Source organism: Trematomus bernacchii, unplaced genomic scaffold (assembly GCF_902827165.1).
Source record: "Trematomus bernacchii unplaced genomic scaffold, fTreBer1.1, whole genome shotgun sequence".
NCBI classification, from domain to species: Eukaryota; Metazoa; Chordata; class Actinopteri; order Perciformes; family Nototheniidae; genus Trematomus; species Trematomus bernacchii.
The window spans coordinates 443,576-457,379 of NW_022987409.1; the positions used below are offsets into that span (position 1 = coordinate 443,576).

At 41.8% G+C, this 13,804-nt stretch overlaps 1 protein-coding gene across 1 annotated transcript; it reads left to right on the forward strand.

Annotated features, from left to right (window-relative positions):
• The first annotated feature begins 919 nt into the window (after positions 1 to 919).
• kdm2ab (lysine (K)-specific demethylase 2Ab) lies at positions 920 to 13,563 on the forward strand. The gene is given in 24 exon segments (XM_034139114.1): positions 920 to 1,106; positions 1,533 to 1,573; positions 3,369 to 3,507; positions 3,635 to 3,713; positions 3,895 to 3,941; positions 4,235 to 4,413; positions 4,690 to 4,796; positions 4,989 to 5,082; positions 5,480 to 5,633; positions 5,733 to 5,848; positions 6,522 to 6,648; positions 6,775 to 7,049; positions 7,185 to 7,262; positions 7,584 to 7,829; positions 8,016 to 8,144; positions 8,285 to 8,371; positions 8,480 to 8,698; positions 8,890 to 8,919; positions 9,383 to 10,288; positions 10,290 to 10,426; positions 10,954 to 11,117; positions 11,325 to 11,471; positions 11,599 to 11,814; positions 12,017 to 13,563. Coding segments are annotated over 23 exon segments (3,894 nt in total). The 5' UTR covers positions 920 to 1,106; positions 1,533 to 1,537; the 3' UTR covers positions 12,199 to 13,563.
• Positions 13,564 to 13,804: the final 241 nt, after the last annotated feature.

The window sequence follows — 13,804 nt, forward strand, 5'->3', positions numbered from 1 at the left end:
TAATATGTGGAAATACATGAACAAATACGAAGAAATAATATTATCTTCTAATGACATAATTACACATTGAACCTAAGCAAAAATCTACAATTAGGCTATATTTGTCAATATAAATGTAAAGAAATAGCAGCCAGGTACAACATTCAGATAAGCCAACATCTGTATTTATCCACTGTAGAAATACACTGTAGAAAAGCAGCTCAAGGGTAAAAAAAAAAGCGAAGAAAAAACATTGACAGTGATCAATTAAAATGAAATAAGATTAAACATGATACAATCAAAAAAATATACACTATAAAACGTTTCATATAGATATGTTAATAATGGAGGTTCAGTACAGTACAATAGCACCCATTATTTTAATACACACATGGTGTGAAGCATTTTTCTAGAAAAATAAATAGGCCTAGGCCTACATGATAAAAAAAATTCACAGGGTACAAGCAAGAAATTGCTTAATTGCTTACAATGGCTATTTTTAACTATCCAATAACACAGAAAAAGAAAAGGAAGTTCTGATATTTCATGTAGCCTACATTATATTGCAAATACGATCTGAAGGCCTAGCCTACTGAATGCAGTACCTTGAAGTGGAGTATATTCATAGTTATTATAGTGAATATGTATTCCATGTTAAGAGCATTCCATGGAATATAACAAAAAGTGTATCTCGAGCCGGTTTCTCAAACTTACCTACCCCACCTTTAACGGAGTTATAATTTAATAGATATCACCCCACTCTTGAACCGCCAGACAGTGGAAGATAAAACGAGTACACTTGTATAAACATATTATAATCATGTTTAAATAGCACATGTTCTGTCCAATGAGAGTGTCCCTATGCTAATTTCTGTAGCAGTGAGGCAAATAGGGGGGTGGGCCTTGAGCTTTTTTTTTTACTTAATGTGTATGTGTATGTGTGTTTTCTGACCAGCTGAAAATGGCGGCTCGAAGCGTCGAATCGTTCTAACTTTATCACACAATAATAAACACAACAGTATACTCAGCTGTTATCGCATAACATGGGGAGAGACTTTGCTGAAGGGCTGCGGACCCTTTAGCTGGGAGACATTACTTTCACCACTAACGGGAGTTGGAACGCAGAGGTAACGATAAAGAAGCCACCAACTGCCGTATAGAGGCTAACGTCAGCTAGCTAGCTATCGTTAGCCGAGGACTTAAGAAAGGGCTTGTCAACTGTTGTAGTTTATGTTAGCCGATAACGACAGTGGAATAACGTTATTATTTACATGGACACATTGGTGGAGAATATCCCAGTTTAAAGGTAGTTGCTATATTTGGCACTTGTCTTCATACTGAAATGCAAGTTTAACGTAAATATGTTGTGCTGCTACCATTAGCTTAGCATCTCTCTCGGCTAACGGCTAACTAGCTTCTCAGAGAGAGAGAGAGAGAGAGAGAGAGAGAGAGAGAGGTGTGTGTTTCTGTCCGACAAAACGTAAAACACAGGAAAACTTTTGAACGCTGATTGACCATCGGTGTAATTTAACGTCATTATGTTTCTCTTCTAGAGATCATGGAGGACCCTCATACACGGTATAGCAAACGCCTGGTGAGTAACTTAACCAAACTGTTAGCTTACCGGAACACTTGTTCTGTGTTTACAATGTTGTGTGTGGTTTTCATCATCATGTGTGAAAGGATACCCTATTTAATATGCCTACATGAAGTAAGTCTAGTGGATGTAAACCATTGTATTTGATTGTGTGGACTAATTTATTTTGGCACATTGGGTAATGACAGTAGTGGTCCCTTTTTTGTTTTGTGTGCCACCCTAATAACAACAGTAATGAACCTGTCTAAAGAGTTCAACAGAAGGTCAAGTTCACTGTTTAACTGTGCTGTGATACCCTGTTTCACCTCCTTACTATCTTTTTCCATGGTTGTAAAGTCATTAAGTCAGTGCTTTAAAATTACCTACTGTGTACTCTGAGAAATATGATTGATTGTAGTGGTGTGGGGGGGGGTAAAATGATGCATATCTAAATATAATAAAGCTAATTCTACCAGTGTGGATTTAGTTATGGAAATCATGTCTAGGCTTATTTGTTGAACACACAGAAGCCTAATAAAAGCCCACATAAAGTGTTCCTTTAATTGCATTTTTTTGATTTCCTTTGACAGTTTTATTACTTTATATGGAAACATCAGCATTGGTGGCTTTAATCTTATAAAATAGTTTTCAGTTGCATCTTATTGTCTTTAAACTCAGTTATGATAGTGAGGAGTATCTTGAGTTTAGATAATACCACATTTGTGCTATGGGGGTGGGGAGATGTGAGAGCGGGGGTGTTGTCCTTTATCCATCTGTCTAGCCAAGCAGTGCTGCATAGGTTGAATGGCAGGCGGGCAGAAGAGGGGGGTCAGTGTGTGGAAGATTAACCCGTGCTATTGTGATGCTGTATTGTTTAGTTACCACATGAACTGATTTGGTATTCTGGCTGAATGATCTGTTTGGATGTATTATTTGTGACTTGTGAAAGCATTAGTTTATCACTAATTTGAGATCCCTTTTACCACTGAGATATTGAGGTCAGCTCCCTTGGGTGTCACCTCATATCTAACCAATTAAACAAGAACATTTTTTAAATGCATTAAGGGTCATTCCATACCATTTTGGTTTTTTGTAATGAATTATTTAATGACGACCGAGTCATATCATATATTAATTAAAAGCAGCTAACCCATGCAATGAATTTTAACACATTTCCACACAAAAAAATTCAAGGACATTTAATAGTCCTTTTTAGGAAAATGTTTACAAATATCTTGTTAAAAAACCTGCAGCTCAAACCTACCTTTTAATTTTTTAATTTAATTCCAAATAATCTTTCTAGAAAGTGAATACTTTTAAATGAAGAATCCATTGTTCGGGTTAGAATAATTTATTTGTATTATTTAGTTATGTAACTATATATTATAATTACTGTAAGCTTCTATTAACCAAAATACATGTTCAACATTATTTTCTCAGTTAGGATGTTCAGTAAAAATAGCCCAATCTAGTGAAAAGTAAGCCATTTATGAGGCTTAGATATCACAAAAGAACAGTCACTCATTAGTTTTTCATTGAATACTGGTTGATATTAGTTGTTTGTTTTCCTTCCCAAGAAAATCATTACGTCTTTAGTCTGTTACTTCAAATATTTGTGATCTACATATCAGCATTGCTGTGTCTGATTGTCTTCTTTAACCAAGCTGGCCCTGAATGATCTTTTTTGCAATAAAACATCCAACATGTCTCCCTGCCAGTTATTCCTGTCCTCTTATCTTGTTATCTTTCTGTTGCTCACTATTGTTTCTCATGTCTAATCTAGAGGTTAACAGAATCTGTGTTTTGTCCTCAGCGTACAGGGACGCGACGCCGCTACCAAGACGATGGAATCTCAGACGATGAAATTGAAGGGAAGCGGATGTTCGACCTGGACGAGAAGCTGCAGTGCAGCAGGTTTAACTCTGAATTGATCAAACACATGGAGGGAAAAGGTGAGAGGTTCAAACTAATCCAAGATATTCTTGGGATATCATTTCAATAAAAAACATGTCTGATGCAATGTAAAGATGATGCATGCTAACTGTTTGTTTTACATACTCTGTTGCTTGATTTTTCTAGATTTCACATTTGAGTACATCCAGAGGGAAGGGCTCAGGGAGCCCATTATCTTTGAGGCAGCCAATGGCCTTGGCATACAGTAAGCCACATTACTTGTCTCTAAAACTATATCTTTGTTATTAGTTTTCTTATATAAAGGTATTCTAGCTGATTGTGAGTTATTTCAAAGCTAATACTAATAACCCACTTAACCTGTTTGTGTTTGGAGATTCTTTTATTTATTTTTTAATAACACGGTTTTTGATTTGCCTCTCTTGCAGAATGCCAGACTCTGATTTCAGTGTGAGTGATGTCAAGTTGTTTGTCGGTAAGTTCCCATTTTATGCCCTTTATTGGCTTTCATCTTTGTACACAACGGGCTGGACCTATAGAACAATTTGAACACTTTTTATATATATCTTTGAGCAAGTATCAAGATATAAATGAAGGAAATGCTAAACTAACTGTAAAGTGGCAATCACAACTCCCAATATTCAGGCTGTAATTTCTAGACATTCAAATCAATATAAAAGTAATACACACAATAGCAATGAGTATTTTGTATATTTTAGGATAATACATTTTTGCACTGTTACTGAACTCCAATGAATTATTTTGCAGGAAGTCGACGAATTGTTGACGTGATGGATGTGAACACCCAGAAAGGAATCGAGATGTCGATGGCTCAGTGGAGACGCTACTATGAGACGCCGCCATCAGAGAGAGAAAAACTCTACAACGTCATCAGTCTGGAGTTCAGCCACACCAAGCTGGAGAATCTGGTCAAACGGCCGGCTTCGGTGAGAATACACACATATGAACTTGTTAGTGTTTTACAACATCCCCGTTGTGCACATTTGACAATGTCGTTTTGGAACTCTGACGCCTTTAAGTCACAACAAGATGATTTACCAGAAAATTCTCTCTCAGTTAAGAAAGTAGAGCTATTTATCCCAATCATTTCTCCTCTGTTTTAAAGCCTACATGCATAAAGCAGAGTCACTTATCACAGTCTGAGTTTAGTGCACACATTTCATGTATGTTTTGTACAACTTTCCTTTTTCCCTTTTGTCCAGGTGGACCTCATTGACTGGGTGGACAACATGTGGCCTCGCCATCTCAAGGAGAGACAGAGAGACTCCACTAACGCCATCATAGACATGCATTATCCCAAAGTGCAGAAGTGAGTAAACCAGAGGCTTAAAACATACAACATGTGCTCTGCTTTAGTTGGGATACATTACTCGTATCATATCCTCCAGCAGGCATAGTCTTGATTCAATTCATAGTCTCTTAATGCCTGTTTTTATTTTCAACACTTTATCCTGTTATTCAAATCCACCTTGTGTGTCCTTGCTTCCTCCACTCCTCTCAGGTACTGTCTCATGAGTGTGCAGGGCTGCTTCACAGATTTCCACATCGACTTTGGAGGCACTTCCGTCTGGTACCACATCCTGCGAGGCGGAAAGGTCAGTCCAGGTGTCACGGCACACAAATCATACATTTCAGTTTTGGCTGCCTGTGGTGACCCAACGGCCTTTTGAGTTTTCGGATAAATACTGTCGCACACGACTTGAATATTACATGGTGAAAGGAAGCAATGTTTTTTTTACTCCTGAATGACGTCAATTTTTCTGAGCTTTTCACACACTAGGAAAAAAGCCATTTACCAGTCACCCTGCTCAGAATTATGATGCAAAATAATCCTAGTCTAGTAGTATTTAGCATCTACATTTCGTTTCACTCTATATTACATTTAGTCTCTGTTACACAGATTTTAAATGCACACGAGTGCCCTGGCGGTGTCTTTATGTAAATGTTGACCTAAGACAATCAACGTGACCTTTTTACCTGGGACCCCTACAGGTGTTCTGGCTGATTCCACCCACACCCCAGAACCTGGAGATGTACGAGAACTGGGTGTTATCAGGAAAACAGGGAGACATCTTCTTGGGGGACAAGTGCTTTGACTGTCAGAGGATAGAACTCAAGCAAGGAAACACCTTCATAATCCCATCAGGTATGTAAAGAAAATACGGGAGCCGCATACAGACCCCGAAAACCAAACGCACACTTGAGCACTACACAGCTACAGCGTCTCGTGTCTTGTTTGTTGCAGGGTGGATCCATGCTGTGTACACCCCAGAGGACACGTTGGTGTTTGGGGGGAATTTCCTCCACAGCTTTAACATCCCCATGCAGCTCAACATCTACAGCATCGAGGATCGCACACGGGTGAGCAGCGCCTCACATCAGCTGTGGTCTTTTTATTCTGCTGTGGATACACAACATCTTGCCACACATCTTGTGATTATGCAAGACGTGATTCAGAGTCTTATTCTGTGGAATTACTCGGAATAGAAAAACACGGGTGATGAAAACCTAGTCATGTTGAAAGAATTATATCACCAATCAAGCTACACAACATGAACAGATTTGTACTTATTTCTCACCTCTACACATTTTAAATCATAAGTTTAGGACATCTGCCAACACTGAGTAACAATCCGATAGCAGTAGCACTAACACACAATTTCACAATCTTTATACTTTGGTAAGTAGAACTCATTACAATAATTAGAGTAAGTTACTAAGACTTAATATAGCTGATAAAAATGAAGAATGACACTCAGGAAACATGTGGATTTGTCATGCATGTTGACAATGGTGGGAGACGAAACAAGAATATTTTCAGAATTGGGTTAGAACACAAGTTTTTTGTGATCGACAACTAAAATAATCAGCTGGAGCACCACCCGTGGTTCAGAGCTTCTTAAGAGTAACTTGATTTGTAGGTATATAGCAGCTAACAAACATAGTTTACATTTACATTTCTGTCATTGGTATTTCACGAAACATTCACATGAAAAACATTTGAGACATTTCTGTTTCTCTCCTCCTCCTCTAGGTGCCAGCAAAGTTCCGCTACCCTTTTTACTATGAGATGTGCTGGTACGTCCTGGAGAGATACCTCTACTGTCAGACCAACATCTCCCATCTCACTCCTGAGTTCAAAAAATACTCCCTGGGCGTAGGTGAGGACGGATGAACACAAGAAAACACAACTACCCTCATTTTGTTCTCTTTTGCACACAGACCTAGTAATGAACATAGTAACAGTATGACATAAACTTCAACGATTGTGTCCTCTCTGTTTTCAGGACTGACCAAGGCTGACATGGAAAACATTGACTCCAACAGGAATGGCACCTCTAATGGAGTCGACAGCGACACTGAGAACAAGGAGATAAAGGAAGAGGCGGTCAAAGAACAGGACGAAGAGGAAGCTAAAGAGACAGAAGCTCAACACCTGCTGACTCCCTTTGAGCTGGAGGGGCTGTGGAACCTCTTGGGGAAGCTGGAGGGGCTGCCGGAGCAGAAGAAGTGCGTCCCTGTGGGCATCATGAACCCCGACGCCCTGCTCGATGACATGAAGGTGAGAGCCGTGTTCCTCTCACAATCAACTCACGCTGGATGCTACTGCTTTCATGGGGCTTTGCTAATGTGGACCTTTAGATATATTTGATTTTTTCGTCTTAAAACTTGTCTTTTCTCCTTTGCACTTTTTCAGACTCTTCTAAAGGGGCATGTCAATGATGACGCCAAACTGTCCTACACTGGAGAGCCCATCGTCAAGTGGCCCAAAAGGGTGAGTACAGAACACACGTTTACACACTTCGAAGGTAGCTGGAAGTACGAAGTATGTCATCATATATTGTTTCTTTTTCCACATTCAATTATAAGTCTAAATTGTTGAATAATATATTCCCACCTGCTATTTGTTATCAAATGAGTCAGGAGAAAATTGCAGTTCACTTTTTTTAAATTCTGAAAGCAGTATAAAGCACAACTGAAACCATCTTTATATTTATTAAAGTATTGGTGTTCTGAAAGTCCATATTTCCCTTGTATAGTGCTTCCATAATTCTAACCTACCTTCCTTACTTTCTCACTGATGTCCCTCATTCAGCCTTCATGGTACCAGCCCCCCACTCCCCCTCCCCCCGTCATTTACCGTCCTCGCTTGGGCCCCAAGCCCCTGAGGTCCATCAAGCGCTCCTCCATCTCCGCCCTGCGGCGCAGGCGGGTCAGGTGTAAGCGCTGCGCCGCCTGCTGCAGGAAGGAGTGCGGCACCTGCCAGTTCTGCCACGACATGAGGAAGTTTGGTGGTCCGGGGCGCATGAAGAAGGGCTGCATCATGAGACGGTGTCTAGCGGTGAGTTGTCTGTGTGTATGTTCAATGTCAGGCTAGTTAAATACAGTAAATTAAATGATGTCAAAAGTAATGGTAATCCTAATTGGATTTCAGAATTTGAATTCATAGTAATGTTTATCAACATCATATCTAAAAGGACTATATTATTTTTAACCTTGGAGTAAATAACGTTTATCTCCTCCTCAGCCTGCCTTACCGAACACAGCGCGATGTGCCATATGTGCAGAAGGGGAATCTGACGAATCAAATCCCAGCACTCACTCCCTGATGGAGTGCTCTGTGTGCTCGCAGATAGTCCATCGTCAATGCAATAAGGTAATCTGCTTCTAACAGTGAGGCTATAAACTGATATGAATGCACTGCCTAATTATAGCATGATCTGTTTTGCTCCCTATAAAGCTGCATGCGCATGTCTGAAGTGCTGATTCAGACATTTGAACTGTTTGCTGTTTCAGGAGCCTGGTGAAGGGAAAATCAATATCGATCTGCCCAGCTGCTGGGAATGTCCCAAATGTTACCATGGAAAAGACTCAGGCTCAGAGGTAAGCATATCCTCACTCACTCACTCACTCACTCACTCTCCCACACCATGTGTTCATATGTTTCATGTCCATACTCACCTATCTTCTCTCCCTGCCCCCCCACTCCAGTCTACCAGCGATGAGGAGAGTGGAGAGTCGGAGGGCTCAACCGCTCTGCCACCGATCAAACGCGCCTTCCGGGAAGGCATCGGCGTAGGGGCGAGACGAGGGACACGTAGCGGTTCCTCCTCCCGACCCACAGCTCTCCCACCGTCTCAGAAGCTGCTCCTGCAGCATCAACAGAACCGGAAAAGAGCAAATGCACTGGAGCTCAGACTGAAGAAGAGGGTAAGTTGGTGTTTTAATGATCAAAAGCTAGCTAAATCTATCGAGTCATATTTTTAAAAATGTGGTTTAACCCTGAAGCTGGGTGGACAGATGCTGCAGATACAAGTCACCTCCTTTGACTTAACAGCAGTTACAAATATGTGAATGTGTGTTTATTTTCTTTGTCCCAACCCCTTTTTTGTTTACTGCAGATAAAACTAGAGCGCAGCAAAATCTTAACGGTAAGCAGTGCACTTCTATTGTCATGTTGCGTATTATATTTTAATTCCACAGTACTGTTGTTCCTTGTTACATCAAAATAAAATCCTTTGTCCAAGAAGTTTCTTTAAATGTCCTAAAGATTTTCAGTTGAATAAGATTTCAATCCGAGTTAAGCAGGAAATCTCTGGGTTCTTCGTCGGTGAACATGTGGTGATTGTCTGCCAGTATTGCATGACAAGCTATTTTAAAGATGATTTGATTATCAAAATAGTTTTAGATTATTTGTCTGCTTCGTCAACTCTGCAGTTAGCACTGTGAAATTGAACATCATTGCAGCTGCGATGTGGCACTTAGTTATTTCCAGGTGCTGTGGGTCATTGTGAACAGAGACAATACTGCTGAGCAGATTCTATTATTGAATTAGGTGTTTGAAGCATATACTATCTTGTTCTCATCTGTTGTCCTTTTTGGTTTCCCCAACAGAAGCAGTCGTCTCAGGAGCGTTCCCCCCGCTCGCTGTGCTCCAGGCTGCCGTCCAGGCTGCGCACCGCCACCAGCAGACTCTCTCAGGGCCGAGGCCGGGGCTCCACCTGGGCCGGAGCGCCTCCTCACCCCAGCTCTCCAGGGGGGACGGGGTCTTTCCAGCAGCAGCAGCAGCAGCAGCAGCAGCAGCAGCAGCAGCAGCAGCAGCAGCAGTCTTCCCTCGGTCTGGCACTTGAGCCCAAGGGAGAGGCTCGCCGAGGGAGGGGGAGAGGGGTGAGGCTGCGGGGGGGAGGAGCAGGGAGAGGCATGAGAAGTGGTAGAAGCCATGAAGAGTTGGAGGAGGAGACGGAGGACAGCAGCACCAGCAGCAGCACCAACAGCAGCAGCTCCAGCAGCGACGAGGAAGAGGGGCAGAACAGCGGGAGGGGGCTGGATAAGGAGAACCAGCCACAGTCGAGGCGAGAGGCAGCCAAAGAGAGAGAGGAGGACCTGAGCGAGGCGGCCAACCAAAACGGAGCAGAAGAGGACGAGGAGGAGAGCGAGCAGGACGGTGAGATCGGGAGAAAAGCTGGCTCAAATCATAAAGTTACACTCCAAAAGCCAACCAGAGCCCAGCGGGACCCGTCGGCCATCGTCCCCAAATTGGAAGCCATCTCCCCTCAAACTCCCCCTTCCACAATACACAACCAGAGCAGAGTCCTCGCCAGACCCCCCATTAGGAACCGCGGTCCTGATCCACACTCCAGTAAGCACGCACGCCCACACACACCGAGCGGACACACAGACACTCAAGAGAGGCTGGAGGACTCTCAGAAAACCAGGCCGGCTAAACTGAGCAACGGCGCCTCCTCTTCGTCGACCCCCGATCTTCCACATCTGCGCATCCCTCTGTCCGCCCTGCAGGAGGGGGGGGGGCGAGGCGGAGAGGGAGAACGGAGCCAGCGGGCCGGGCTGCGAGAGGGAGGTCTGGGTCTCTGTCTTCCGTTACTTGAGTCGAGCAGATCTCTGCGTCTGCATGGCCGTCTGCAAGAACTGGTACAAATGGTAAGACCTGTTAGATGATAGGGGTTTATTCGGAAGGGGTTATAATATCTGATTCCACTGTATCGTGCTCCTGTTTTGCAAAATATCCATATTCGTTAAGCTTCAATGCTAACATATTTTTATTATTTTATCATCTTTTTCATGAGAAATGGAACAATGGAAACATCATTTCACAGACTCGTCATGTTTATTTCTTCTTCAGGTCGTAGTTTGAGGTTTAGATGGCTGTCATTAAAACAGCCATCTAAAGGGGATCAGATTGTTCTGAGTTGCGGTTATTTTTACCGTTAGTTTCATGCAGACGTTGAAAGTCAAAAATTTTTTTTTAAGTATTTTAATTAGATAAGTGGATTTCAGTTGTCACAAACTTCATTCTTAATTGTTTTCAATATCTTTTCTAATGCAAACTCCGTGGTGACATGGTGTTTATCCGCATTAATAACCAAGTAGTGTCAGTAGGTCATATTGCTTTGCAGATAAAGAACTTGAAATGGATGTGTCCTAAATCTGTGTGTGCTTGTTCGTAGGTGTTTAGACAAGCGGCTATGGGCCCGGATTGACCTGAGCATCAAACGCACCGTGACTCCTCAGGCTCTGACGGGCATCATAAAGAGACAGCCAATCACACTCGATCTCTCTTGGACCAACATCTCTAAAAAACAGCTCAACTGGCTCGTTGGCCGACTTCCTGGTACGTCAAATACACTCTCTCTTGATTTTCAACCAATGGTTAAAAATCCTTTATATTTCTTACAACACTTTTTTTTAAATCACATATTTACTTTTTTATTTTATAAAATCTGGTTTGCAACCAGATGCATTTTGAATTAGTTTATTTTTCTACCAATTTGTGTTAGCCCTACCTCCACCGTATTTGAACATTTCCTTTGTTTTGCAGGGCTGAAGGATCTGATGCTGGCCGGGTGTTCATGGTTATCTATTTCCGCTCTCTGCTCCTCTGGGTGCCCTCTCCTCCGCTCTCTTGACCTGCGGTATGCAGACGGAGTCAAAGACTCTCAGATCAGGGATCTAGTCACCCCTCCAGGTGAGGAAAGCCTCTGAAACTCTTGCATCCTATTATCCCCTACGTTATACTCTTTCTTCTAATTTTTCCCTTTTCTTTATCAAAATCTTAAGACAAAAACTCAGCCTTTCTTCTTCTCTTCTTCCAGGTTGTGACAATCGCAGTCAGTTGCGCAGCATGCAGTGTCTGCGTCTAGCCGGCCTGGACATCAGCGACTCCACCCTGCGCCTGGTGATCCGCCACATGCCACATTTAACCAAACTGGACATCTCCCACTGCAACAACCTCACGGACAACTCCATCAACCTGCTGACTGCAGTGGGCTCCTCCACCCGGAACACCGTCACAGAACTCAACCTGGGAGGTGAGAGATTCATGAGGATAGATCATATTGAAGATGCAAAACTATGAACTAAACTACAGATGCACCAATTGTAATTTTCTTGGCCAACTACAATTTTGTTTACAAGTCTCCGCTTTAGTCAAGTGAAAAGTCAGATATATGAGACTGTTGATGACGCACATGCATCATTTGTAATGGTCCTGTGTTCTTGTCTCTTCCCCAGGTTGCAGTAAACTGTCCGATACGTGTCTAAAGTATCTCCGCCGCCTCGCCTGCATCTCGCTGCTCGACCTGCGAGGCTGTAACGGCGTCTCCCGAAAGGCCTGTGAGGCCTTCATCGCCGAGCTGTCAGTCAACATGCTCTACTGCCTATCGGATGATAAACTGATCCAGAGGATATCCTAGGCTCTGCGTCCTGTGACTGCAGAGGCAATACGAGTTGCACAGGCAGCAGATCCTGATGTGATTCTGTTTGACAGAAAGGACACAGACATGCAGGGAAGTTACCAAGCACCTGTTTCACATCAGAGGAGGGCTGGGGTCTAAAGTCACTAAACTGGTGTTGGTGAGAGGGTCGTCAAAGCTGAAACAAAGTTTCTTTAACTTTCTATACATTTGTTCCATATACCCTTAACAGTAAACTCAGCTTTTTTCAGTTATTTTTGGAAATAATGTCGTGTTGGAAAAGTAAAATGTCTATTTTTGCCAGGAGTGGGATGACAATTAATTTTCTGTATTGAATTGCTCATAACCAAGAGTTTAACTCTTCTTTGGACAGATGCCATCTTGATTCCTATTTGGGAAATACTTTTTTGTTTCACCTTTGGGGTATAACCGCATTGTTACGTTTGGATGATGCCCATTAAGTCTTATTTATGATGTCATTTATCATTTTAACTCATCAGCTGCATCTGGGTGCTCTAAATAGATGGTTATTTTTGTCAGATTCAAAGAGAGCAAATGTTTAGAAGTTGTATGACGTCTGCTTCATGCACAGCCACTATGCGTTGAGAGTTTTTATTTTCAAGACGACTTAAGGTGACAGGTCTTTGTGATTTATAAAGTGAGTGACTGCAATGCCTTGTGTTTGTATGTTCAGCTTAGAAAGGCATTTGGGTGCAGCAGGAGTTCAGTGGTATACATGGTGAGTGTACATGGACATTGAGTGGATGTGGTTGTGTAAAAAGGGTAAAAAGACTGTGAGAAGGCAATCGACATGGCAACAACACCTCCCCCCAGCAAAGGGCAGGTTGCATTAAATAGTGAGCCAAGGGTTAGGTGTCGGATAAACGGTGCATTTTCAAACAAACGTTAGACTTCAGGTGCTATTATTTCCAAACTTGCTTTGTTTTTGTACAGAGACAACCTTTACAGTAAAATGTTATTATTCTAGATAAAACTGCTCCCCATCCCTCTTTGATACATTTATTTTCTTTCATTGATGAAAATGTGCAAGTATCTACTTTTCTCTGAACTTCATGACCTTGTCCAATTCAGTGTAGGGATGTACAATTTAGTTTGGGGGCTTGGGTTGCTCATTTTTTGGTTCCGTTATAAAGTGTAGTGGTTCTGTATCAAAAGGCCTCTTTCCAGACTGCTCTCCAGGCCATATCCCTTCAAATGAAAATAAGTATATCAAAATATACTTTTGTGTAAATGTGTTTTCCTCTTTTCGATTATCAAAACGGGATTCCTGTAGCATTGTAATTATTTTCAGAATACTTTTTTTCACTTTATGTTATGTGTTATTTTTCAATAAAAAAAAAAAAAAGAAACAACTGGTCACGGACTTATTATCACAAAAATGCGGTGGTGGAAGAAGAACAACTATATTTTTCTTAGATAAAAAGTAATAACAGTGTAGAAGTTGTTACAACTCAACGTCCTGCATTCAAAAATCGGTACCACTTTACAATAAGACTACCCTTATAAAGGATTCATAAACGGTTTATAATTAGGTTGTGAATTAGTTTGTAAACACTTTATTAATCATTAAGAACCATTTATAAAT